At 39.5% G+C, this 26,148-nt stretch overlaps 1 protein-coding gene across 5 annotated transcripts in view; it reads right to left on the bottom strand.

Moving 5' to 3' along the window:
• The window catches only part of gne (glucosamine (UDP-N-acetyl)-2-epimerase/N-acetylmannosamine kinase), a 38,937-nt gene that overhangs the window by 9,199 nt on the left and 3,590 nt on the right, over window positions 1-26,148 (bottom strand). The window contains exons 1-5 of one of the 5 annotated variants that reach the window (XM_038713911.1): window positions 11,711-14,028; window positions 4,036-4,059; window positions 3,862-3,933; window positions 1,678-1,826; window positions 1,277-1,523 (exon numbers count right to left, since the gene is read on the bottom strand). In XM_038713911.1, coding sequence (XP_038569839.1) covers window positions 1,277-1,523; window positions 1,678-1,826; window positions 3,862-3,933; window positions 4,036-4,059; window positions 11,711-11,749 — 531 coding nt within the window. In that variant the 5' untranslated portion in view covers window positions 11,750-14,028. Of the gene's footprint in view, window positions 1-1,276; window positions 1,524-1,677; window positions 1,827-3,861; window positions 3,934-4,035; window positions 4,060-11,710; window positions 14,031-16,192; window positions 16,257-26,148 lie in introns of those variants that run through there. The other 4 variants (XM_038713914.1, XM_038713915.1, XM_038713912.1 and 1 more) reach the window with 4 other exon arrangements.

Here is a 26,148-nt window from a genome sequence, read left to right as displayed (position 1 = left end):
CCTGAGCAGACTGGTGGGTGTGTGTGTTGTGTGTGAAGTGATGCATGTGTCTTTCTGTTGTGTAGTAGTTAATCAAGATGTCAGCAACAACTAGTGTTTAAACTAGGATGTGCAATGTACATACAGTGCAATTTTTTAGTTATATGGTCAAGCCATTTTCTATTTTTTTTTTTTCAAAAAACACACCACTGCTGTGTAGATCATTTGTCAGTTAAATTAAGGAGTTGTTATGCACTATGTTGGCTTAAAATTTTTTATTCTGTGCCACTTTAAAAAGGTAAAAAGTAAGAAAAGGTATAAACGCATACACTGTAAATTGTACAACACTATATGTTAGGGCTGAACGATTAATCGTTTTTAAATCGAAATTGCAATTTGAAAGAATGCTAATTAGCTAATTGTGAAGACGCCGATTAAAATGTAGTTTAATTATACAGCGCATCTGACCCATTTTAAACAGTCAATTCAGTTACAAATTCATTCTGTTGTCATCCTTGCGTGACAGACCTGCTCGCCAATCAGAGCGGGCACAGGGCGTGAACATTTTACAACAACAAACAAAACTGGAGGAAACCGTGGATAGGCAAACAGACACAGGCAGTGGCTGTGCCGCGGTTGTGTTCGGCGTCAACTCACACTTAAGTGTTTTAGCAGCAGAGCGTTTCGCCCGCCCTATGTTGTTGAAGTGTTGTTAATTTGTAATTTTGTGTGCTTCAACTACAGATAACAGCTCCGTTCTGCTCTCTTCAGGCTGACGTTACATATTCACATGGAGCATTTCAGAATAAGAGCGTTTTGCCTTCCTGATATTGCTGACTTGTTCAGAATTTGTTAATTTGTTCAGCTGTCCTTGATTTTTGTGCTTCTATCATGATTAAGTAGGCTACGTAGTTAAATTGTTTATATTTTTCTCTGTTTTAACTGTGTTAATTGTTGATATATGATCGGGAGTCTGCACAGGGTGTTTTATCTTGAAAATCAACCGGATTCTCTATGCCGTTGTATGTCTGACTTCCTTTCCGATTCATCTGCTCTGTGCTGCTTCTGTCAAAAATAGACAGGCAGTGAATTTTAAACTTAAGCTAAACTTAAAAATAGCTAAATAAATAATTAAATAGCAAATCAAATCGTAATCACAATATCTGGCAGAAAAATCTAAATTAGATTTTTTTGTTCAGCCCTACTATACATACATATGTAGTGCAACATAAAATAAAAAAGGTATGACAAAATTAATCACAGTCTTCTCTTAAATTCTCATGCCCTGCCTCCTCACCTCTCCTCCCTCCAGGTGAAGTATTCTAATGTTCATCAGTGCTGCAGCAGTTGCTAGAGCCAGCGCGTCAAAACGGTCACCATGGACTACCAGGATGTCAGGGCGAAGCCTCTGTAGGACGTCAGGGAGTTTCACAAGTGCCAGACCAACGCTCTCCACCATGGCTGCCTCATCCTCTCCTCTCACAATGGTGTGGAGCTTGGAGCCGATGTCGAAGTCATCTTGCTCGATCATACGAAAAGTGTTCCTGCAGAGCGGGGACAACACATATTAGAAGTAGAGTTTCATAATGAATGCAGGTCTGATTTGTCAAGTGCATAACAATATATGCACAAATTGATTGTTCTGGGACGTCTATAACAAGCTTTTCAGAAGGATGCTGTTGTGCCAGTTGGTCTTACCCGTAGTCATCAATGAGATGTGACCCAAGCACCACGACTTCCAGGTCAAACTCATCAGGGTGGGATTTGATCCCGAACATAATGGGGGCCAGCTTTGAGTAGTCCGCTCTGTTGCATGTCGCCACACACACCCTCAACCTTTTCTCACACTACACCAAATGAAGGTGTAATCACACACACAAAGACAGACACACTTAGTGGATTTGAATTTAGTATGCATAACACAGTAACATGCCCCCCTATCCACTAGATGCCTTGTTTAATGTATGTTTAATTCTTCCAGTACAAATGACAAACAATAATTAAGAAGGAATACATACAGTGAGGAAAATAAGTATTTGAACACCCTGCTATTTTGCAAGTTCTCCCACTTAGAACTCATGGAGGGGTCTGAAATTGTCATCGTAGGTGCATGTCCACTGTGAGAGACATAATCTAAAAAAAAAAAATCCAGAAATCACAATGTATGATTTTTTAACTATTTATTTGTATGATGCAGCTGCAAATAAGTATTTGAACACCTGAGAAAATCAATGTTAATATTTGGTACAGTAGCCTTTGTTTGCAATTACAGAGGTCAAACGTTTCCTGTAGTTTGCACACACTGCAGGAGGGATTCTGGCCCACTCCTCCACACAGATCTTCTCTAGATCAGTCAGGTTTCTGGGCTGTCGCTGAGAAACACGGAGTTTGAGCTCCCTCCAAAGATTCTCTATTGGGTTTAGGTCTGGAGACTGGCTAGGCCACGCCAGAACCTTGATATGCTTCTTACAGAGCCACTCCTTGGTTATCCTGGCTGTGTGCTTCGGGTCATTGTCATGTTGGAAGACCCAGCCTCGACCCATCTTCAATGCTCTAACTGAGGGAAGGAGGTTGTTCCCCAAAATCTCGCAATACATGGCCATGGTCATCCTCTCCTTAATACAGTGCAGTCGCCCTGTCCCATGTGCAGAAAAACACCCCCAAAGCATGATGCTACCACCCCCATGCTTCACAGTAGGGATGGTGTTCTTGGGATGGTACTCATCAGTCTTCTTCCTCCAAACACGGTTAGTGGAATTATGACCAAAAAGTTCTACTTTGGTCTCATCTGACCACATGACTTTCTCCCATGACTCCTCTGGATCATCCAAATGGTCATTGGTAAACTGAAGACGGGCCTTGACATGTGCTGGTTTAAGCAGGGGAACCTTCCGTGCCATGCGTGATTTCAAACCATGACGTCAGTGTATTACCAACAGTAACCTTGGAAACGGTGGTCCCAGCTCTTTTCAGGTCATTGACCAGCTCCTCCCGTGTAGTTCTGGGCTGATTTCTCACCTTTCTTAGGATCATTGAGACCCCACGAGGTGAGATCTTGCATGGAGCCCCAGTCCGAGGGAGACTGACAGTCATGTTTAGCTTCTTCCATTTTCTAATGATTGCTCCAACAGTGGACCTTTTTTCACCAAGCTGCTTGGCAATTTCCCCGTAGCCCTTTCCAGCCTTGTGGAGGTGTACAATTTTGTCTCTAGTGTCTTTGGACAGCTCTTTGGTCTTGGCCATGTTAGTAGTTGGATTCTTACTGATTGTATGGGGTGGACAGGTGTCTTTATGCAGCTAACGACCTCAAACAGGTGCATCTAATTTAGGATAATAAATGGAGTGGAGGACATTTTGAAGGCAGACTAACAGGTCTTTGAGAGTCAGAATTCTAGCTGATAGACAGGTGTTCAAATACTTATTTGCAGCTGTATCATACAAATAAATAGTTAAAAAATCATACATTGTGATTTCTGGATTTTTTTTTTTTAGATTATGTCTCTCACAGTGGACATGCACCTACGATGACAATTTCAGACCCCTCCATGATTTCTAAGTGGGAGAACGTGCAAAATAGCAGGGTGTTCAAATACTTATTTTCCTCACTGTATTTATTTCTGCTTTTCAACAACTACATTTATACACATTATACATTTATTCATTTAGTTGACGCTTTTATCCAAAGGCCCATTGACCCGATGTATGTCAGAGGTCGAACGCCTCTGGAGCAACTAGGGGTTACGTGTCTTGCTCAGGGACACACTGGTGTCTCACAGTGGATTCGAACCCGAGTCTCTCACACCAAAGGCCATCGCCACCCCCACAGAATGAGAATGTTCTAAATAAACTCGTTTCAGTTTCATATAGAGCCAAAAGATGTACCGGATTCTGTTCTTCCATCCTTTTTCTCTCCATCTTTTCTCTGCTCCTTTGCATTCTCAGATAGTATAACTCCTAGAAATCAAGGACAGAAGAGAGGGTGAGATCTAGTAATGAGTCTGTAAAGCATTATTATCAAAATTTTTCAATACAAACCCACCCACAGGTCATACTTACTTGGGCCTTCCAAATATTCAGATGCTGTAGCATGAAAACACAACAAATGTTTTGTATTTTACACAAAGAAGACATGCTGACACATCTTTCCAGAGGTGGGAAATGTACATGCATAACACCAGGACCCCCAAAACTAAAACATTCATTTGATTATTTATACCTTTGCTTTTGTTACTGTGACATGTCAAAATGTCCTCAGTGAAAAAGGTCTATTGCTTCTCTTCAGCCATCAACAGTGTGTACCAATGGCTGATGTCACAATATGTCATGTACACCCTCTGTAGCTTATCCAACTGTGTTAAACTGGTGCCAAAGGTTTCAGTGATGATGGTTCCCTTCATTTCAAATGAGTCCTAACTGCATTAGGGCTGTTGGCACTTCTTAAATATAAGGCGACACCAATTTCCAGGTGTCAAACCAAGAAAACACACAGTTACTGTACATATAGAGCCAATGTGGCTCAGGGACCTCAAATTCCAGAGCGGATTGAGTGCTTGGAATTTACAAACTTTAAACACCGTGGGGTCGCCCACTTTAGCTGCTTCTAAGCTGCTTAGCTCGTTAATACACATTATATTACACATGTTTAAACGTATGATTAATATGTCAGTATGGACATGCTACACATCGTTAGATCAGTTAGATTCTCCACAATTCAATTGTTCAAGCTCCAAAGTCTAATTCTTATAGATTTACCAGTGTAACCTGCACGGTACAAGAGATGAAAAGAAAAAGAAAAGTGACGACTCCCGTTACATTTGAAGCACTCATTAAGTCCAAATGTATCCGTTCCTTGATTATTTATATTCCTTTAGTCTGTAAGGGTCCACCGCTCAAAAGAATCAAAACAGCTTTTCATAAACATGGTATATACAGGAATCCTGCAGTAAAATTCAATACCTTTTTAAGACCTTTTCAACATATTTTAAGACTGCCGCACCACTTTGAGCTGTAACAGATTAAATCAGCCACACACCTTTAAAAGGGATATTTTTGAGGTTTTAAAAGGAATTTAAGTATATTTATAACATATTTATTGCCTTTACGTCATCCGGTTGTACCACCACCTACAAATTGAGGCATTCACCAACTTTCTCAGTTGCCTATAACAGCCTGTATGGGCCAACAGTTTTCTATGTGAAGGACTGGTCAGATTTCCTGCGAAAAGCAACTGTCTTACATAAGCTATGACGTTTATGTATGCCATATTACAGCAAATCATGTGAAACACAGTGTAATTTTGTGTATTAGTTGGTATAAACTAGATAATGTGAGCTTGCCTGCAATGATATGTGTGATAACTTTCACCATCCACTTGATCAATACAACAAAATTCAAATAGGCCAGGAAGGAACAAAGATGTAGAGAATAAACTAAGTGATGAATAATGTAAGTAGTGTAGGCGGTGTAGCACAGGCACAACCTGGAGGAGGAACTAGTCTAAATGACTATATTAGTATAACATTAAATTGAAAGTATATTGTTAATTTAATAGTAAACTAAAAGTTTGATATTAATATATTCATTATGTTACTATATTCAATAGAATTTCATTTAATAGAATATAACTTACCACTAGTAGGCTATAATATTAATTCAAATTACAGCTGCTTCAGGTTGGGGTTGTCTTTTATTCATTAACTTTGTGCAAGAAAAATGCTGTAGGCTACATGAAAGTCTCCAACCTTGATTTTGGGCAGGCTACTAACTCGTCAATAATCATAACTGTTTATGCACAACACTGAGTTCAACATTTTGTTGAATCACATCAAGCTTTTTTAAAAATCCTAATCCATCCAGGCTGTGATTGATCTGTGCACAAATGTGACACTGCCGAGAGCATCGGCTTCATGAAAACTTGATTTTGTTCTAATAAAAAGAAGAGCTTTAGCTAAAAAGCCGGCTAACGTTAGCCAAACCCACAAACTCCTTGAATTTTCCCTGTTGTCTTCTGTCTTACCGATTCCGCTGCTGACGGCGCATCTCGCTCTTGTTTTTCAGGAACGGGGCTGTTCAAAGTGGCCACAGAGCGACCGGCCAACCGGGTTAATCCCGTTACTCGTGATCGCCACTCCGACTATGTTTTGGACGATTAACAGCGCGGCAGGGTAGGAGATTATGGTCGGTTGTATTCATAAATCATTTTCCGGTTCACACAGATCTATTTTTTGGAGCGTTTAAGAGTGAAATAGGCGCAAGGTAGATCCCTGCGCGTTACAGAAACGAATCACATAGTCGCTACTCACTGCCTGTCTAGTATTTTTGGCTACGCATTATAAATATATACGTTCACCTACACTTTTAGCAAACACACTTTTGGACAAACACGATTTTAACATAAATATATTTTCAAAATTTATCCTGTCAAGTCCATCGCTTTCTGTCTGCTAACTTCTGTCTCATCCTGCACCCTGTTGTTGTTTTAGTTATTTTGCTGCCTACAAATGAAAGCGCATAAGCCATCTGTCGGGGCTAGCTAAAATGAATGATGTTTATTGATATTATTTGAAAGTAATATTCATACCGTTTGAAATTCTGTAAATAAACTGTTTCATAGTAGCCCATTTCAGTTTTGTGTGAAAGGAATTAAAGGCCTGTCCCATATGGACGCCTGTCCCAAATTTAGGCAGGGTCAATTCATTGATTTTAGCAAATAAAAGCCCGGGCTATTAATCAAAGTTTTACGGTAATTACTAAAATTGAGATACTGATCTCATGCAACTCGATTAATTGTCATACAAATAAATAAGATTAACGATTTAATAGTCTTTGTTGTTCATTTTATGTCACTATTACAAGCTAATAAAAAATTTAATAATAGGCCTTATGTGGAAAATATGCAATGTGATAAATAATAATAAAAAAACTAATATTGAAGTGTGCATATTAGCTATATAGTTCCTATGTCAGCCTGGCTGTCTTTAACTTCAGAAAATGGCTGGTTTGTCTCAGCCAGCAGCTAAGTAATTGCCAAATTTTGAGATTTATGGCAAACCATTACAGACAGCTTTTGTTTTAGCTTGTTGTAAGTTTTTACTTGAGTAAGTTTGAGTAAATTGTACTTGTCAGAGTACTTTTAATGCATCATACTTTTACTCTTGAGTAGTTTAAGAGAAACATCTCTACTTTAGCAAATTTAGCACACCGTGCAGCCAGCCTGGGCTCATCCCAGCCATCCGATACCAACGCCTCGTCAGGCTTTCTCACAGCGTTGGTATCTGACGCCCTGGGATGGGTATTCGGTTGTGAAATGAGTAGGCTACACCGTGCTGACACTGAACTGACAGAGAGCAGTGTCTGTTGTGTTAATGTTAAGCTACACACACAGCACATCATGCTTAAAAACTCCTCGTTTTCCGACTTAATGTAAATATTCAAGCTAACAGTGTTCGAGCAGTGTGCATTAAACTAGTCATACTCATTGGTGTAGCCTGATGAAGACAGGCAAAATTATGCAGACACAAAAAGGACAAACTTCTCATATTTCATGTGCATGTGACTGATGTAATGTTTCAACCACAGATGATCTTCCTCTGGTAAAAGTGAAGAACACACCTGTAGGGAATAAATTATGAAACATCACAGAATTATCTCCTAATTTGATTTGTTTGCAAATCATAATTTAATATGAGACAACAAGAAATATATATATTTTTATTCGTAAACAATCTTTATTTATTGGAATACTAAGAGACTATAATATTAATGTAATGTTTTGTACTCACACGTGATGGATACACACTGGGAATGTTGCCCTGGTGTAAATGTGGCAGGTTATTTAATCAGGAGATGATGACTTGTAATTTCATCACAAATAAATACAAGTGTATGTTCACTTCTTTACCTTTACCCGAGGAAGACCATCTGAAATAATTCTAGTCACATCCACATGTTTTTTATGTTTATTACTTGAGTTACTCACTAAGTCACTCAAGTACTTTTTTTAGTAAGTATTTTTGTACTCTTACTCAAGTAGTTATTTTGATGACCACTTTCACTTCCACTTGAGTACTTGTTTTTGCAAAGTAACAGTAGTTTGACTTGAGTACAGTTTTTGGCTACTCTACCTACCTCTGGCTATTAGCCAAGCAAGCGCGCTTTGCATGTAATGGTTTTGATGCACTTCTTTACAGTAACAAACGTAGTTGTGGACAACTCAAGTAATCTTGGAGAGGTTGTCCCGTTTAAAATCGAATTTCAGTACCCATCTTTGAAAAAAAAACAAACACAATTTCTCTCATTCACTGTATTTCAAACAGTATTTTGCGATGTTTTTTTTGTTAACAATAAAAATACAATTTGTTGGTCATCACAATTTAAAAATATATCTTATGAAGAAGAAGAACAACCAAACATTATAATGCAAATTATTTAATTAGAAAAGCTAGACGGAAGCTACAAAAAAATCAACCCCCCCCCCCCCCCCCTTTTCTCAATGAAGAGTTTTTCCAACAAATGTGTTTATGAATAAATAATGATGAATGAATACATAATAGATCAGCTGTTTGGTGTGATTACATTGTACAACAATATTTATATAAAAATTAAGCAGCAAAGGACAGTGTTAATGGCATGTGTAAAAATATGTATATGTATTAAAAGTATCCTTGTATCATAGGATAAGAAGAAGAAGAAGAAGAAAAGTAAAGTATTAAAAAGTACTAAATACAGAAAGATGGATAGCTACTATTATATATTAAATTATTCTTCTTACTCATAACATTAATATAAAACCAGGATATTACAGTCATAATTGTTGAGAGGGCAGCTCATTTTTAACTATTTTGTATTGGAGTGCAACTAATGATTATTTTCACAATAGATTAATGTGCTGATTATATTCGCCATTAATCAATTTCGAAATTAGTGAGAAATGCTGTCACAATTATCCAAAGCAACACCTTCACAACGCTTGTTTTGTCTAACCAACTGACAGGTTGGTGTTTTGTTTTTTGTGACTGACAGGACGCCATGGTACCGACCTGTCAATCACAGGGTAGTCCCGCCCAAAAGCATACGCTGCATTATCGTCTATTTCCCCCTTAAGATGAGCGTAATTTACTCAATGAACATCATGTTGTGTTGAAGAAGACTTGAAACTAGTGCCTTAGAGCATAAACTCATTAGGAAAGCCTTTACTGATAATAATTTAGCTGAGAAGTAGCAACATTTTGCCATTATTTCTAATGGAACCGGACTTCTGTTTGCAACCAGCAGACTCACCCCCTGTTGGCCGTTAGAGAGAATGCAGGTTTAAGTTCCATCTGCATGGTTTCACTTTCAGACCCAGAGGTTGCCACTTCATTGAGAATCCATGTGTGGTTCGTTCTTTCATGATTTCGTTTTAAAACCAAAACGGAAAAACAGATTAACAGAAAACAAAAAAACAGACTTAGGTTTTTGTTTTTCTGTTTTAAAAACCAAAATGGAACATTGATTTTGAGGCTATTTAATGAGTCCGATTTGTGTAGCTTTGTGTGTTACACTTGATAAATCTGCAGCAGATACACAGATGCCTGATTAAATGTAATTAAATTGAGCTTGAACATCAACATAAGTGGGTTTTTAGTTAGAAAAACAGGACAATATAATATAGCTGCAGTACCCGAGACTGCAGCTATTTAATATTGGCTCAATGTTCAGTTTGTAACTCACTAGCAACTGGAACAGGAACGCTTACCTGAAAATCCTCCGGTTTTTAAGATTTCTCTAATTAATTCAGTGATAGCCTAGTTGTCAGTACATCCAATGGTACACAGCAAACATGAACTGTTATTAGTTAATTCAGCAAGCTGTATAGTAACTAATCATACACGGATTAAAATGTTGGGTAATTTTCGTTCAGCCTCTCTAGGGTACACTGTTTTGATCAGACCTTTATTTTCTTTGTAAGATGGAAGAATTTAAGTTGCACTGCGCTGAGCCTCCAGCTGCATGGACTGGGAGCTCAGACTTCATCCAGCCAGAGGGAACGGCCACTGACCGTCCAGTGCGCCGGTTCCACTGGCAACACAACCCATAGTAGGGTGAACGGAGAGGGAGCAGGGGGCTGGAGCATACAGGGCGAGGGAGAGGAGGTCGCACCCTGGCCGTAGCCTCGAGAAAAAAACCCTTTATAAACATATTTGGGTATTTTCTTTGATCGCTAAAGGTAACAGCTGCTTCAGATCAGCCCAAAAAAAAGGCATCCTTGATGCTGACATAGAATTTTGAGTGTTTGAGGCTCTGTAATGTAGTGCTCACTTCTACAATCATATTCCCCACAGTTGACATGAGATGCGATGCGACCTGAAAAGAAATAGCCTTATATAAAATTAAAGTGCAGTACAAATGCCAATAGGCCTTAACCATGCGGGTTGTAGGGATGCAACAACGGTCAAAGATAGAACAAAACGCAGCTCCTTTGTTTTCCGTTATGGGTTTAAAACAGAAAAACAAAACAGATGTCTGTTTTTTGGTTTTTCTGTTTTTCCATTTTGGTTTTAAAAACAGAAAAACCAAAAAACAACCGATTTGGTTTAGAAACGAAATAATGAAAGAACAAACCATACACGGATTATTGAGATTAGAGAAACAACATTTGACAACCACTCATGACGTAACTACAAATCTGGACTGGACAACGAGCTGCAAAGCAACTGCAGGATACTGAGTTTCTAATTTTTTTCATATACTAATGTTTTTGCGCTGGCCCAATCGGGCCAGTGACTTGCTAGGTCAACTGTCCCGACGTTACTTTTTACCGGCCCTAGGCCATCGGGCCACTGTTATTGTCAAGCCCTGCTCAGATAAATTTAGTTAAGTAAAAATACAATATCTCCCTCTGAGGTGTAGTGGAGTAGAAATGGAAAGAGTGAGAAGAAAGCGTGAGAAGAAAATAATCAAGTACAAGTACCTCAAACCTGTACTTAAGTACAGTACATGAGTAAATGTACATAATTACTGTCCACCACTGATAAACTGTAGCTGCTCAAGCTAACTCAGCCATCAGTCAACCCCAGCCTACCCACTTTAATCTCCCCAAAGACTTTTTTCTTCCATTCTAAAGAGGTAATAATAAATGTAAAAGTACCTTCGATGATCATTTTGACTGCAAACAGGAATGTGATTTGTGATTTCATTTGGTTAATCGTCTTTGTTGAATGTTATATTTTATGTTATTAGGTGTCATGACCTTAGTTTGCTTATCATCCCAGTTATAGTCAAAACACTCACAGATGAGCTACAGGGAGGTCAGGACAGTATTGGACTGCAGCGTAGGGTATATTAAGGTATAACATCACTGGCTGAAGGCCTAATTTAAAAGTTATTTCAATCTATCATTCATATGACGCAGTCACACCTAAGACACATTCCCTGTGGTTGTGCCTCTAATGTGTGTCACACGAAAAAGCATCTTGGACTAAATCCTGTGATTTGTCCTGATTCTCATTCAGCACACCATGACTTCTGCTCAGGCGTCACAAGACAGCATCAGCAGCCAGTGTTATGGTATGGGGGCAGGGGCACATGCAGAAAGCAAAGGCACGAATGACACAGCAACAGAGGCAGGGAGAGCTACTGTACAGACAGAATCCAAGAGAGGTAACCAGAAGCATTGGGAAAGAAAGGAAGGATACGAACATCAAATGGGAAATACGAGAGGGTGGAAAGAGGAAAAAGCCATCTGACTCACATGGGGGTTTATGCACAAAGAACCCGGACGCTTTTCCATCCCACGACTCCGTGGACTCTCGAGCTAAAAATCAACCTGCTCTATTTTCAATACAGCTATCTTCTGATTGCTCTTTAGCCCAGCCGCATTAAGCAATAGGACATGCGCGAGCCAGCAGGCAGTGGAGGAGAAGAGAAAGGAAGAATGAGAGGCAGTGTGACACAGACATTTAGCTGGGGGAGGGGCTGAGAGAGATGGGGTTGGGTTGATTTCGAGTGAACGTTGTGGTTGGCTGGGTGGAGGGAAGAAAGAACACGTGGCGTTCCTGCAAGACATACTGCACTGTTGATCGTTTTATGAATCACTATAACATTTTCTCTGACTGCTTCATCTTCAGAAATGAGAAATCAGAAATAATATTCTTCAGAAGAATCTGCACAGACTAAATTTCTTTTTTACAGTGAGATTCACAACTTAATGTCTAGCATGTACACCATCTAAAATCAGTTTTAGTAGATGTAGGAATACACAGGATACACACACCAAAAAGAATGATCCAGCTCAACCTGTTTGTGTCAGTTTCAGTTGATATTCACTCAGCACACAAATAACCTTTTGTAGCATAACAGCCATTTAACACTTCACAAAACTGTCCCAAACTTCCACCTTGAGGAAATAAAGGTAAAGAAATGTAGGTAAAGAAACAACAGATGGGACTTACAGCAATTGTTGACATTACTTATGAGCTCATGGAGAGACAACACCCATTACTAAACACCTATTAATTAATCTTGAGTTTCTTGTATCTTTAAGGACATTCTTGTTTCATCAGCGTTTGTACTTTATGTCCCTAAAACAGCCACAGGGACTGTGTTGGAATGTTGCTTCTGGCATGGGTGAGAGACAGTGAAATATGATCCAGAAAGTCCAGTTTGAGTAACAAGTGCATGAGTCTGAAGACTTATTGGGCACCACAACACTGCACTGCACGGTCTGATACTATGAGACGGGATTTTACAACTCAAGTAATTCAATTATCCTCCGTATTTTCTGAAGTTGATGTACTTGAGTGATTCTAGCAATTCTTGGGTTGCATCCTCATGGGTAAATGTACCCATTCTTATAAGTCGCTTTGGATAAAAGCATCAGCTAAATAACTAATGTAATGATGTAATTGCATGTATTGATTGGCCAATGCAGTGCCTTACTGGATGACAATACACAGCGTTTTGTTAAAGTTTGAGCCAGGTTCAACTTTCTTGCCAGACAACCCTGACTACTTTGTTATTTTTTTAAGCGGGGTTCCTTAATTGATGACTTATCTTCTGTGCTTGCATTAGTAGCCAGCATTGTTGGTAAAGTTACAATAGTACTACTTTTCAATTATTGTTATTATGTCTTATATATAGTTTTAATCTTCAACCTTTTCCTTTTATTATTATACTCATTATCCTAGTCTGTCAACATGTGTAGGGTTTAGGTCATAAATGTAATGTTTTATTATTGTTTTCGTCACTAGCTGTTCCTCTCCTCACCTTGACCGGTTCCAGTCCGAGACAATCTTTGTTCCCCAAAACATAGAAACCTAGATTGTGTAAATGATTATGCATCCCTTTGCCCTGGGCCAGACGTTAGTGACTGTCTTAGGAGACAGAACCTCTGGTCCAGCTGATTTGTGTTGTAGTACTTCTCTGTTTATTCTCTTTTATTAATAAATTGTTCAAAGACAACGGTTGGTTGTAACTCAAACGTTATTTGCGCAATCCCTCGCCTGGAAAACTGCAATTTTCCACAACAAATAACATCTAGTATTTTGATTTATTCTTTTCCTTTATCAACTCTTTTTTTTACTCTTTACTCGTTTTCTGCATTTATAGTTTTAGAAATTAATTTTTCCCCCACTGCTCCAGAGTGCTTTCAGTTTTCTCATGTAGAGATGGACTGATGTTTGTACTGATTACTCCTTCTAAGGTCTTATTTCAGCCGTGGCTTGTTATATCTTTTTATAAGCCTGATGAAGCACTACATTAAAGGCGTTTCTAAAAAAATCTTCACTAGGGCTGCACAATTTATCTTTTTTGATAATCAATTAATCGGTTTGAGTAATTTTTAAAGAACAAAAGTAAAAACAAACACACACACACAGCGGCAGCAGAGCGAGAGGCTGCACCGTCGTGGTGGAATACGGTGAGGGTTAAGTTAGCTCCAAACTACTGTAACATTAGTTGATGATAGATACGGTCGTTACTATAACTACGTGCAATAAAACCTTCGCAAGTAAAAAGACAATACTTTATCAATACGTTACATCATAGCCCCAAGTCTCGATAGCAGTATCGATAAGCTCGAACCTTATTGATTTTCGGGTTTTGAGAAATTTTGGAACCGGGTCTCGATCCCCAGCCCTAGTCTTATCAAATAACCATCACTAAATAATAGTAAAGTATTCATAGTGGTATCAATAAAGAATCGGATCGTTAAGCAGTCTCAATAAGGGTATCAATATCAATAAAAATTAACGATCCCCATCCCTAGGCGGGATGCTAAAAGAAAAGTTTGATGTGCTACAGCAAATCATTAAATGTTGAACAATATGATTATTGACAAGTTAGTACTTAGCATTAACAAATTAGAGACCAAGGTACAGCCATTTGCTTGCACAAGGATTAAATAAATAAAAACCCACAGAAATGAAACAGTGGTAACTGGATATAATATTCAACTTGTGGTAAAAAAGTTTACTATTATATGGAATTATAACGAATGTAGTATTTAATATATTATTGTTATAACAGCAGTATACTATTAACTAAACAATATACTCTTTGTTTAATAGACTCATGTACAGTTCCTCCTCCAGGTTGTGGATAGAGACTCTGCAGTGGACGGATGTTCATTGAGCCGGTGCGCCAATATTTGCTGCTTCTAGCCGCCTCCTCCTTAGAGCAACATGCTCCCCTTGTTCTGTTTAACATCGGTTTTACTAGTTATTGTTATAAATATTGTTTAACTTTGTTGAAGTTGAGAAATACACATTTTCAAAGTCAGTTTTTTGCGAATTTTCCTTAATAATCAAGCAAGCAGACTCATTGTACCATTTGTTCCATTATAACCAAATTACAAATGGCAATATTGTCCACAATAATCACAATATGACCTTTTCTCCAAATTGTGCAGCCCTAACAGTACATTGAACACTCTGATCAACATTTTTCACAATTTCCTGACATTTTATAGACCAAACAACTAATTGAGAAAATTATTGGCAGATAAGATTAGTTGCAGCCATATTCTCGACCATATAATTTTATTGGCTGATTGTCATCCCTTTTGTTTTGTTAATCAATCATCGCAGTTACAATCGATCTCTGTCCAGACATGTACACTCCCACCAGCCAACACAGATAAGCCTACACAGTCCCATTTGAACTCTGGTCTCTACTTACAGACTGCACCATCTGCATGCCTTCACCTCATTGGTCAGAACGGTCCTTAGCTTCCAAATAAATTAAACTAAATTGCCTACCATGATCAGACACAGCAGTGGCCAGAGGTCAAACTATAACAAAGTCTAAAAAAACGATGTGGCCTACAGCAGACCTGCCACATCTCTGATTCACAGGAGTGTTCATTGACTCACTATTACCCTAGTGAAAGTGAGTCAAGTTCAGGGACCTATGGGCTTCTGTTTTCCCCAATTTACCAAGAGTCCAAGGTAACCTCGTCATATTCTTCTCTCAAATTATTTTATTTCAGGAAAATAAATTTGAAAAATTTAATTAAAAATAAGTAAAAATCAATAACTCTAAAAAGACATGGATTGAATGACATCACGTATCTGCTGCATAAACTATTCAAACAAATGAAAGAAATCACATTTTGTGAGTTTATGGTATTACTAGACAGTACGGGCTGGGGCTAGCTCATTAGCATGTTAACTTCAGTAGCTATCGCTGCAACATAATACAAAGATATTTTTGACATAACGTCAATTACTTCTTCACATTCTGTTGATAATGTTCATTTTTTTAATGTAGAGTAACTTGCAAAAAACAATCCACCTTAAATGTTGCTGTTAGCTGCTAACAAACTATCACTGATATCACTGTTTTGAGTTGCGGATTTGATAACTTTCGGATCAGCAAAAAATAAAAAGGGGTTAAAAAAAAACTTGATATTTTGGCTATGATGTAGCCACCTCTGTCTGTCTGTCCACTCAAAGCGCTTTTACGCTACATCACATTCACCACCTTCACACCCATTCATACACTGAGGCACAGGATAAGGTGCCATCTGCCATCAGAAACAGACACATTCACACACAGATGGCACAACCAAATTGCCAAATTAGGGTTCAGTATCTTGCCCAAGGATACTTTGACATGCAGACTGGAGATCAAACGGGGATGAATATAAAATCGACCTTATAACAGAATTTTCAATTATGATTTTGGCATCCAACGATAATGAAAACAAGATAATCAAGATAAACGATTACTGTACCACTTCCGTTTCGCAATGAGGCTCTCATTTTGTCTTGTGTTGTAAATCCAGCGGACCCCTTTCCTTAACAGCAGTGGCTCTCACCCCTCCCTAAAAAACCAAAACTTGCTGTTAGCCGGGCTATGGCATGTTTGGTTCAGCTCGAGCTAAGATGAATGTGGGTTATAACTGCTATAACTTGTTTGTCACCATTATTAGCTTATGCATACAGCATTTGATACTGCATAAATTATCCTAGTGGCTAGTGGACTTTTCCTCTATACTCTAGGGCCCTATGAAATCTGTTTATATGTTCCTGTATTCTGTGTTTTACAATTGAAGTACATTTTGTAATCACAGTGGGTAATCATGTGGTGGTCATGCAAATGTGCATCTAGAAAAATTCAAATGTATGTGCAATTATTCATGGGGAGAATTCATAATATATGTATTGCAAAAGTAGGATATGTGATGGAAATTTTATCTTTTACCGTTTGCTGTATTATTATAGGCCTATGTTTCACGGTGTGTTGTTTGATAATTTTATTATGTTGCAGCTAGGTGAAGGTTCCCATGGGAAAGTAGCTCATTAGAGGGTTTTCTTATCTGACCGTCCTTGATAGGCCTTCATCTCAGGACAGTTGGCTCCTACTCCCTTCCTCCCTAAGACAGATGCATTATACCCATAAAGTCACCCGTTTCTTCACTGGCTCTTTGTCTTATACTCTGCAGACTGGTTGCACTCTTAAAACCCTTAAAGACGTCTGGATTGAATTGAACACATTTTAATTACCAAGATAACCGGGTACGGTTAACCACGCTATTTATAATCTCATGGTAAACACTGTCCAGTGTCTCCCAGAAGCAGGAGCGCATGCGCAGAATGCAACGTGGGTTGGATTTGGTCAACGACAACACAGCAGAAGACAACGCTGCGGAGTTACTCTGAAGTCCGGTCGTATTTTAGTTTTTTATGAGAGTGCTGAGGGAAACTTGATTGAAGAAAATAACCTTATAGTGACCGCAGGGTGAGTTAACTTTTAGCTTTGGTTTGTCTCTTTGAATAACAGCGTGTAAACTGAAGCTCTCAGTGTTGCTGCTCTTGTAAAAACGCTACACGTTGTTCTGTTGCTGTGTGCGTCGTGTGTCGGCAGAGTCTATTCGTCCACTGCACATGATAACACGTTACGCAGTTTAGTCAACCAACCAGCATATCTAGAAACGCTACAGACTCCTCTGTATTTATGTCAGTTTTTGGGCAAACGCAGTGTTGCTGTCATCCTCTTGTGATCTAAGTTGCTGTTTGAAGTTAATAATGTTGGGCTACTATTTCTTATTTCAAGGGCTATTTCGGATTTTAGTGATGATACATATATATTAATTTAAAAGTTCAATAAGTGCATGTTTCCTTTTCAATAAGTAACAGTGTTAAATAACTGATCTCAGTATTGACCAAAATAATCGTGATTATGATTTTTTTGCGATGCGGTGTTCACACTACGTGACTGATCGGTGATAGGGGGTCACACACACTACAGAAGCAGACAGCGGCTGTGTCACCCGATGCTGGTCTTCAAATCACGTTTTGTCAAGAAAACACATGTGAAATGTGAAACACGAATTCTAAAGACAAAGAATATGGGTGAAAGGATGGATTAGCACACGGAGATAGCAGGGATTGTCTGAGCTCCAGAGAGAGCTGGCGGTGAGTTAAAAAGGTGCAGCTCCCCGACACCCAGATAACTCATGACTGTGAGGTTACAACTCACGGCCCAAAAAGGAGAACAACAAATGCTTGTGTGTACATTTTCTGCTGAGGTCTGCTGCTTACTTTGGCTAGCCTTCAACTCAACAATCAATTATGATTTCAGTTAAATGCTAAAGTTGCTGTTATTGTTACCTTGTCTGTGGTCCGCTGGCTGAACACCGGCTGCTTTCTGATCAGGTGCCGTCGTGCTGTTGCCGAGGCGACATAAGTTTCGTTTTACGGTGGATGGACAGTAACATTAGAGTTGTTGTTTTCTTTAGCTTTACATAATCCCATGCTTTGGACGCTTTCTTCTTTGTCCCTCGCTATTTTTTCTCTCTTCCTCCACATTTGCAACAGTAATAAATGTCCTTGCAAAACACTGTTCTGTAGTTATATGGATTAAAGGAAGCAGTGACGCATTTTATTAATCGATTTAATGGATGAATCGCTTCAGCCCTAATGTAATGTATATGAAAACGCCATAACTTAACCACTCACATGCATGTGTCAAGGAGGCAGCATCTGGAGGAAACACCTCTAATCTACACACACCTTAAATTGGATTTTATTTCCAAATCTATGGAAGCATATAGGGGACTAAATTAAAATTATTATGCAAACTTGAAAATGAAAATGTAATCCCACAATAACATTATTATTTTCCACATACGTATGTGTTATTTAGGTAAAAATTTTAATGAAAACGCAATCATTTTCACATACTTGTGTGAGTATTCTAGGACCATTTTAAAATGAAAATGGAAACAGCATTTGACATTACATTTTCAAAGACTGACTCTGCTCTATAGTGGACTTTATTATAATTTGTAATGAGTGAAACAGCGTCCCCAGTCTATTGCATTTACATGTCCATGTGCTCATAGTCTTTTTAGGTCAAAATTAATTACTGACTTCAAACTTGGAACCTGTACTTTTGCCATTTTTTTAGCTTTTGTTTTTTTTTCCAACACTTGCCTGTTGAACTTGGCGTTAGCATATTCTGCAGCTAATGTGGCAAACTGTAATGTCAAGCTGTTTCTGTTGTGTATTGTGACTGTTGTAATGTGTGTCTGTTGCTGCAGTAGCCTATGTAAGTTTACCTGGTAGATGCATGGCACGTGCAAAAAACACTAACCTTGCTCATACCCGAAAGCTGTAACATCAGTGTATGTATCATGTCTGCTTAACTGCAACATATGCAAGCAGATCAAAAGATCAAACAGAAAAGCTACATAAAATGGCAAAACTTACAGGTTTCAAGTTTGAAGTTGGTATAGATCCATCCTTGAGCTGTTCGGTTGATAGATTTCATTTGGTTAAGTTACAGCCTACTGTTGTGTGATGGTAGATAAACAACTTAACCATGAGAACCTGAAGTGGCCTTCCAACTGAAGAGGAAGACAAGTCTTAACTGAGGACCCGCCTTGATGAGAGGACTGACAGATTGCATTTTCATTTTCGTTGTGTCCCTTGGAAAGCTGCTTGTAAATGTAAATGCAATGCAATAGACTGGGGGCACGGTTTCACTCATTGTTGCTGTTCTCATTTTCACTGTCACATAGTTAGAAAATGGCATTTTAATTTTAACCTAAAAAGACCATGAGCACATGCACATGTAAATGCAATAGACTGGGGGCGCTGTTTCACACATGCTGTTTCCATTTTCATTTTAATACATTTTCATTAAAATTTTTACCTAAATAATACATACAGTGAGGAAAATAAGTATTTGAACACCCTGCTATTTTGCAAGTTCTCCCACTTCTGGGTCTGAAATTGTCATCGTAGGTGCATGTCCACTGTGAGAGACATAATCTAAAAAAATAAAATCCAGAAATCACAATGTATGATTTTTTAACTATTTATTTGTATGATACAGCTGCAAATAAGTATTTGAACACCTGAGAAATCAATGTTAATATTTGGTACAGTAGCCGTCAAACGTTTCCTGTAGTTTTTCACCAGGTTTGCACACACTGCAGGAGGGATTTTGGCCCACTCCTCCACACAGATCTTCTCTAGATCAGTCAGGTTTCTGGGCTGTCGCTGAGAAACACGGAGTTTGAGCTCCCTCCAAAGATTCTCTATTGGGTTTAGGTCTGGAGACTGGCTAGGCCACGCCAGAACCTTGATATGCTTCTTACAGAGCCACTCCTTGGTTATCCTGGCTGTGTGTTTCGGGTCATTGTCATGTTGGAAGACCCAGCCTCGACCCATCTTCAATGCTCTAACTGAGGGAAGGAGGTTGTTCCCCAAAATCTCACAATACATGGCCCCGGTCATCCTCTCCTTAATACAGTGCAGTCACCCTGTCCCATGTGCAGAAAAACACCCCCAAAACATGATGCTACTACCCCCATGCTTCACAGTAGGGATGGTGTTTTTGGGATGGTACTCATCAGTCTTCTTCCTCCAAACACGGTTAGTGGAATTATGACCAAAAAGTTCTATTTTGGTCTCATCTGACCACATGACTTTCTCCCATGACTCCTCTGGATCATCCAAATGGTCATTGGCAAACTGAAGACAGACCTTGACATGTGCTGGTTTAAGCAGGGGAACCTTCCGTGCCATGCGTGATTTCAAACCATGACGTCTTAGTGTATTACCAACAGTAACCTTGGAAACGGTGGTCCCAGCTCTTTTCAGGTCATTGACCAGCTCCTCCCGTGTAGTTCTGGGCTGATTTCTCACCTTTCTTAGGATCATTGAGACCCCACGAGGTGAGATCTTGCATGGAGCCCCAGTCCGAGGGAGACTGACAGTCATGTTTAGCTTCTTCCATTTTTCTAATGATTGCTCCAACAGTGGACCTTTTTTCACCAAGCTGCTTGGCAATTTCCCCGTAGCCCTTTCCAGCCTTGTGGAGGTGTACAATTTTGTCTCTAGTGTCTTTGGACAGCTCTTTGGTCTTGGCCATGTTAGCAGTTGGATTCTTACTGATTGTATGGGGTGGACAGGTGTCTTTATGCAGCTAACGACCTCAAACAGGTGCATCTAATTTAGGATAATAAATGGAGTGGAGGTGGACGTTTTGAAGGCAGACTAACAGGTCTTTGAGAGTCAGAATTCTAGCTGATAGACAGGTGTTCAAATACTTATTTGCAGCTGTATCATACAAATAAATAGTTAAAAAATCATACATTGTGATTTCTGGATTTTTTTTTTTAGATTATGTCTCTCACAGTGGACATGTACCTACGATGACAATTTCAGACCCCTCCATGATTTCTAAGTGGGAGAACTTGCAAAATAGCAGGGTGTTCAAATACTTATTTTCCTCACTGTACATATGTGGAAAATAATAATGTTATTGTGGGATTACATTTTCAAGTTTGCATGAAAATTTTAATTTAGTCCCCTATATGCTTCCATACAAACCTAATGTAGCACAGACATAATGACATTCACATAATTTGAAGTAAATACTGGCACACATACCGTACCGTGTATTTGACATGAGGGACTGGCAATGTTAGCACCACATCAATAAGCTGTCTGTAAAAATGAAGGTGGACTGGGTAAACTAATCCTCAGTGTTGACACAGTTGTAACATCCTGGTTCACAAAAGAGCACAGGTAATATCAGACAGGGCTGGGTCAAATTGTGGCAGTGGTATGATGGTATAATTGGAGCAAAAGTACCCGAGACAGTGGAATTTGTAGAAAACAGTCACCCATTCCCCTTTGCAACACATTTCACTGAGAAATGTGCTGCAAAAGTGAGAGCGAAAAACAGCACCAAACCTCAGTCGTGCATGATATGCTCCTGCTGGCAGGTTGTTTGGGATATTCCCATTGATCCACAGAAAAGAAACAAGAGTCATTGACAATCTCTGATTGGTTTTAAAATTGAACCGGGATCGTCTGCCATTAAGCTGTTACCAGTGTGATGAAGCAAGGAAACGGCATTGTATACTATAAGTAAAACTCCTGCCAACCTGTACCTCACCCAAGCCTGTTACCAGTACAGCGGTGCCAGGCAGACTCTTCTCTGAAACACTTCACTAACAAGCTTAGTTACATATTCACTCTGGTGTGCACAGGTCAAGGTAACATAGCTCATGTGCTTTCCATCACGTTTTCTACAATTACGTCATACTTTCTATAATTAAAATGAACACACACATTATGCAACTTCATATCTTAACTTTCATATCTTATTTTCTGATATTACTACACAACACACCTGTCTACTTAAACTTTTATTCCCTGTCCGGGCAGACAGTCAAAGCTGGGGGGATTATGGTAGGTTGTAGTTACTCGCACATTGTGCTCGTAAATCATTTTTCTGGTTCGCAAGTATCGATTTTTAGGGGCATATGCAAGCAAAATGGTCGCACTGTAGAGCCCTGATTCTGACCTTTAGCAAAATATTATTAAACAGAGAGCCCAGAAAATACATTTCAGATGTCATACACGTCCCCCCAGGCTGACACACAAATAAAGCTTCAGTTTCATTCTAAGCGTAAATACTCCTCATAACATCTGTAAGGCCTAGAGCCTCTCACGCCCTGTCATTTGGAGTCTGCAGCTAATGTACCTGTAGATGGTGCTGCAGGTTGTGACACTAGATCTACTAATGTTCTGTGGATCACTAAAAATAAATTAAAAAAATAATGTGAAGACTAAAAACTACAAGGGCATAGCAATAATATAGTTATTATTAATTGTAATATAATAACGGTATCAGCTGTGCATGTTTATAGGTGATAGGTGTGTCATACAGCAAACATCAGACCAACAACCAGACAGCTGCTTTACAAACACAAACATCACCCGAGTGCTATACAAGTTACACTAAAGGCTTGTGCAGACTACACAACTTTCAGCGTCGGCCGATGGCTGTGCTGTTCACACTACACAACTTGCCGTCTTGAAGTCGTGGCATTCACACTACGTGACTGATCGGTGACAGGGGGTCACACACTTCACGAGCTGACAGCAGCTCTGTCACCTGACGCTGGTCTCCAAACCATGTTTTGTTAAGAAAACACATCTGAAATGTGAAACGGGAAATGAAGCAAACCTTCACACGAAACATCTGTGTGTTATTATAAAGATACCAATTACAAAGACAAAGAATCTGGGTGAAGGATGGATTAGCACATGCAGATAGCAGGGATTGTCTGAGCTACAGAGAGAGCTGGAGGGGAGTAAAAAGGTGCAGCTCCCCGACACCCAGTTAACTCATGGCTGTGAGGTTGACTCACAACCAAAAGGGAGAACAACAAACGCACGTGTGTACATTTTCAGCTGAGGTCTGCTTACTTTGGCTTCAACTCAACAATCAATAATGATTTCAGTTAAATGCTAAAGTTGCTGTTACTGTTACCTTGTCTGTGTTCTGCTGGCAGAACACCGGGTGCTGATCAGATGTTTTCATGCGGTTGCCAAGGCGACATAAGTTTCGTTTTACGGTGGATGGATGGTAACATTACCGAGTTGTTGTTTTCTTTAGCTTGAAATAATCCCATACTTCAGACACTTTCTTCTTCGTCCCTTGTTATTTTCTCTCTCTTCCTCCAGTTTGCAAACAGCACCATCATAATCATGTCGTGTTCACAGCGTAAGCGCGATGTGCAACAGTTATAAATGTCCGTGCGAAACACTGTTCTGTAGTTATATGGATTAAACGAAGCATCGACACAATGAATTTGGCAGTTTCAACAAATCTGCCTCTAACTGGTTAGGGTTGGTTAAGTTTTGGATTAGGGTTGACCAATCAGAGGCAGAGTAGCCTGGGGCAGTACTCCACACAATAAATATCCCACATATTGGTACTTTTACTTAGAGTAAGTACAGGATTTGAATATTTCTTCCATTAGTGTCTCCAAGCCAGAGGTGGGAGTAAGTCACACATGTCCAAGTCACAAGCAAGTCTCAAGTCTTATGGTGCTTTCAGACCAAAAGTGAAGCGAGCGTTTAGGGCGGTGAGTTTACATACAAAATCTGTGCAAAGATGCATGACTTGAATATTTTCAACTCAAGCGAGAAAGTCGCAATAGCCTATCAGTGTTGAGATTGTCCGAACATCACCGACGACTTCAGAACGATGCGTGGAGAGGGCCAGGCAGAGCGGGGGATTGAAAATCTGCTGGCCAGCTGAGAGCTGCTAAACTTGGGGGTGAGGAGCAGGGAGCAGCGCTGCAACCTTTGGACAAATAAACCCACGTAGTCGGTCTGGATCCTGCTCTGACAACTACGCCGAGTTAAGTGCTTTTATTAAATTAGCTTTTTACTTTAGTTTTTGGGATTACAACGTTGATTTTTCTACACTGGAGCTTCTCAGCAGCTAGATTCCGTGCGCATCCGGTTCCAGTGTTGTTGCTAGCGTTGTTAGTTCTGTCGGACTACGACTTCATATTTATATAAAAAACGGAAAAAACTGGACATTACTTGGAGAAAAGAAAGCGAGGAAGTTGAACTACCAGGTGAGTTCAGAAAACATGTCTAACTTTATTCCAGCTATCACTGTACTTTACTGTGACCAAGTTAGCAAAGCATAGCCCTGATCGATCCAAACTCCATTCAGAAAACAAACATTTTAGAAGTTGTTGTCCTGCTGTTTTGTTGTCAGACCTGACAAAGCATGAATTCATATGTTGAACAAATCTGCATCATGTTGTAGTTATTTTGGCATCAGTTTAATCCGTTTATTGCTATTTAATCACAGCAAAATGTTTACTTTGGGTTCATACAGTTGTAGTAATGGCAAGTTTATTCATGGCATGCAGCATTAACCTTCAAGTCTCAAGCAAGTCCCATGTTACTGTGATGAAAGTCAAGTCATTTCTTGGGTCAAGCAAGTCACAAGTCAAGTCATATAAAATTCTTAGGAATTCAGTTTGTTTAAACAGTTTAAGAGAGGTGGCAATTCAACTGTATGATCATTTTGGAAGATGTAGTGAGGTTTCTTGTTATCCAACGAAGGTTGAAGTCAAGGGCAACTGGACTTGGTTGAAGATACTAGAAGACATTTCGTCCCTCATCCAAGGGACTTCTTCAGGTCTGACTGACTGACATTGACCATGGGTGGTTCTAACGACCATGACGACTGTTGTTACCACAGCCAGGAGCACTAACAAACCAGCGGTATCGATGATCCTAGCTAATGATCCTAGAGGATAGCTGAGTTTCCCTACCAGTCAGTCAGAACTGAAGAAGTCCCTTGGATGAGGGATTGAATTATATTCCTTAAAATGTATGGCCCTAGTGGACTTTAAAACTCTACAAATAATGTTCAGCGCATAATACACTTTCCTGACTGTATCCAAGGGTTGTTCAAAGAAGGACAGCAGGTGACATTATATGTTGTGGAAAAAAGAGAGTAAGGACAAATGTGAAAAATAGATACGTTACACTTAAAGGGGACACACCTAGGGCTGTCGCGATAACCGCGACAAACCTACTGTGGAGGATGGCAATCACCGCAACAACCTCAGAATACTTTACACTTCAGATTCAGCATGTTAATTAATAAATTAGCTCTTCAAAAGTTCCACAACCATAACAAGCTGTTATAACTGTTCAAGGACGGATCGTCATGGGCTGTACGTAACCTGACTTACAACTTGGAAGCTGTAAGTGTTGCCGTGTTTTTTGTTGTTTTACTGTTTATTTTAAATGTTAGATAACTTAGTGTTCGCATATTGCGCGGCTAATGTGGCTAGCAGCCTCAACGATGTTGGACTAACATTATAATCCTGAGGGACGGTCGAGAGAAACTGAACGGTAAGCCTCATTTGAAGCTCACTAAGGAGCGTACTGTGTCGGATGCCTGCAGCTGTTTTTCATGTTGCTTTCTGTGGAAATTTAGTTATAATTGATGCCCTGTGGGATCACGAGTGGGTCTCTCTCTCTCTCTCTCTCTCTCTCTCTCTCTCTCTCTCTCTCTGATTATGTTAACTGAAAGCACCTGGGCCCTGTGTCTTGAGTGTAGGCTATTCGTAACCTTGTTCTCTCATTCTGTAGGAGGCTGCTGTCAAGACCAGGCTGGACTTCCCTGTGGCCGGCTCCCTGGCACTACTGAAACAGACTACATACCTCATACTTTGGTTATATTAGTTTGAAATACGTAAAATAAGTTTGCTTAACCTTGGTTTAAATAAACATATTTTGGTAAATGTTTACCATGGTGCGTCTCCCTTTGAGCCAGGTTGAACAAACTTACTACAGCGCAGTGGTTAGTTGTGGACAGCACATTCTGCTCCGCACCGGGGTGTGT

This window comes from Micropterus salmoides, unplaced genomic scaffold, assembly GCF_014851395.1.
Source record: "Micropterus salmoides isolate LMB-PRFRI ecotype aquatic unplaced genomic scaffold, ASM1485139v1 Ms_hic_scaffold_12, whole genome shotgun sequence".
Classification (NCBI taxonomy): domain Eukaryota; kingdom Metazoa; phylum Chordata; class Actinopteri; order Centrarchiformes; family Centrarchidae; genus Micropterus; species Micropterus salmoides.
Note: the sequence above shows the minus strand (reverse complement) of the source record. Positions and strands in the feature narration are given on the sequence as shown.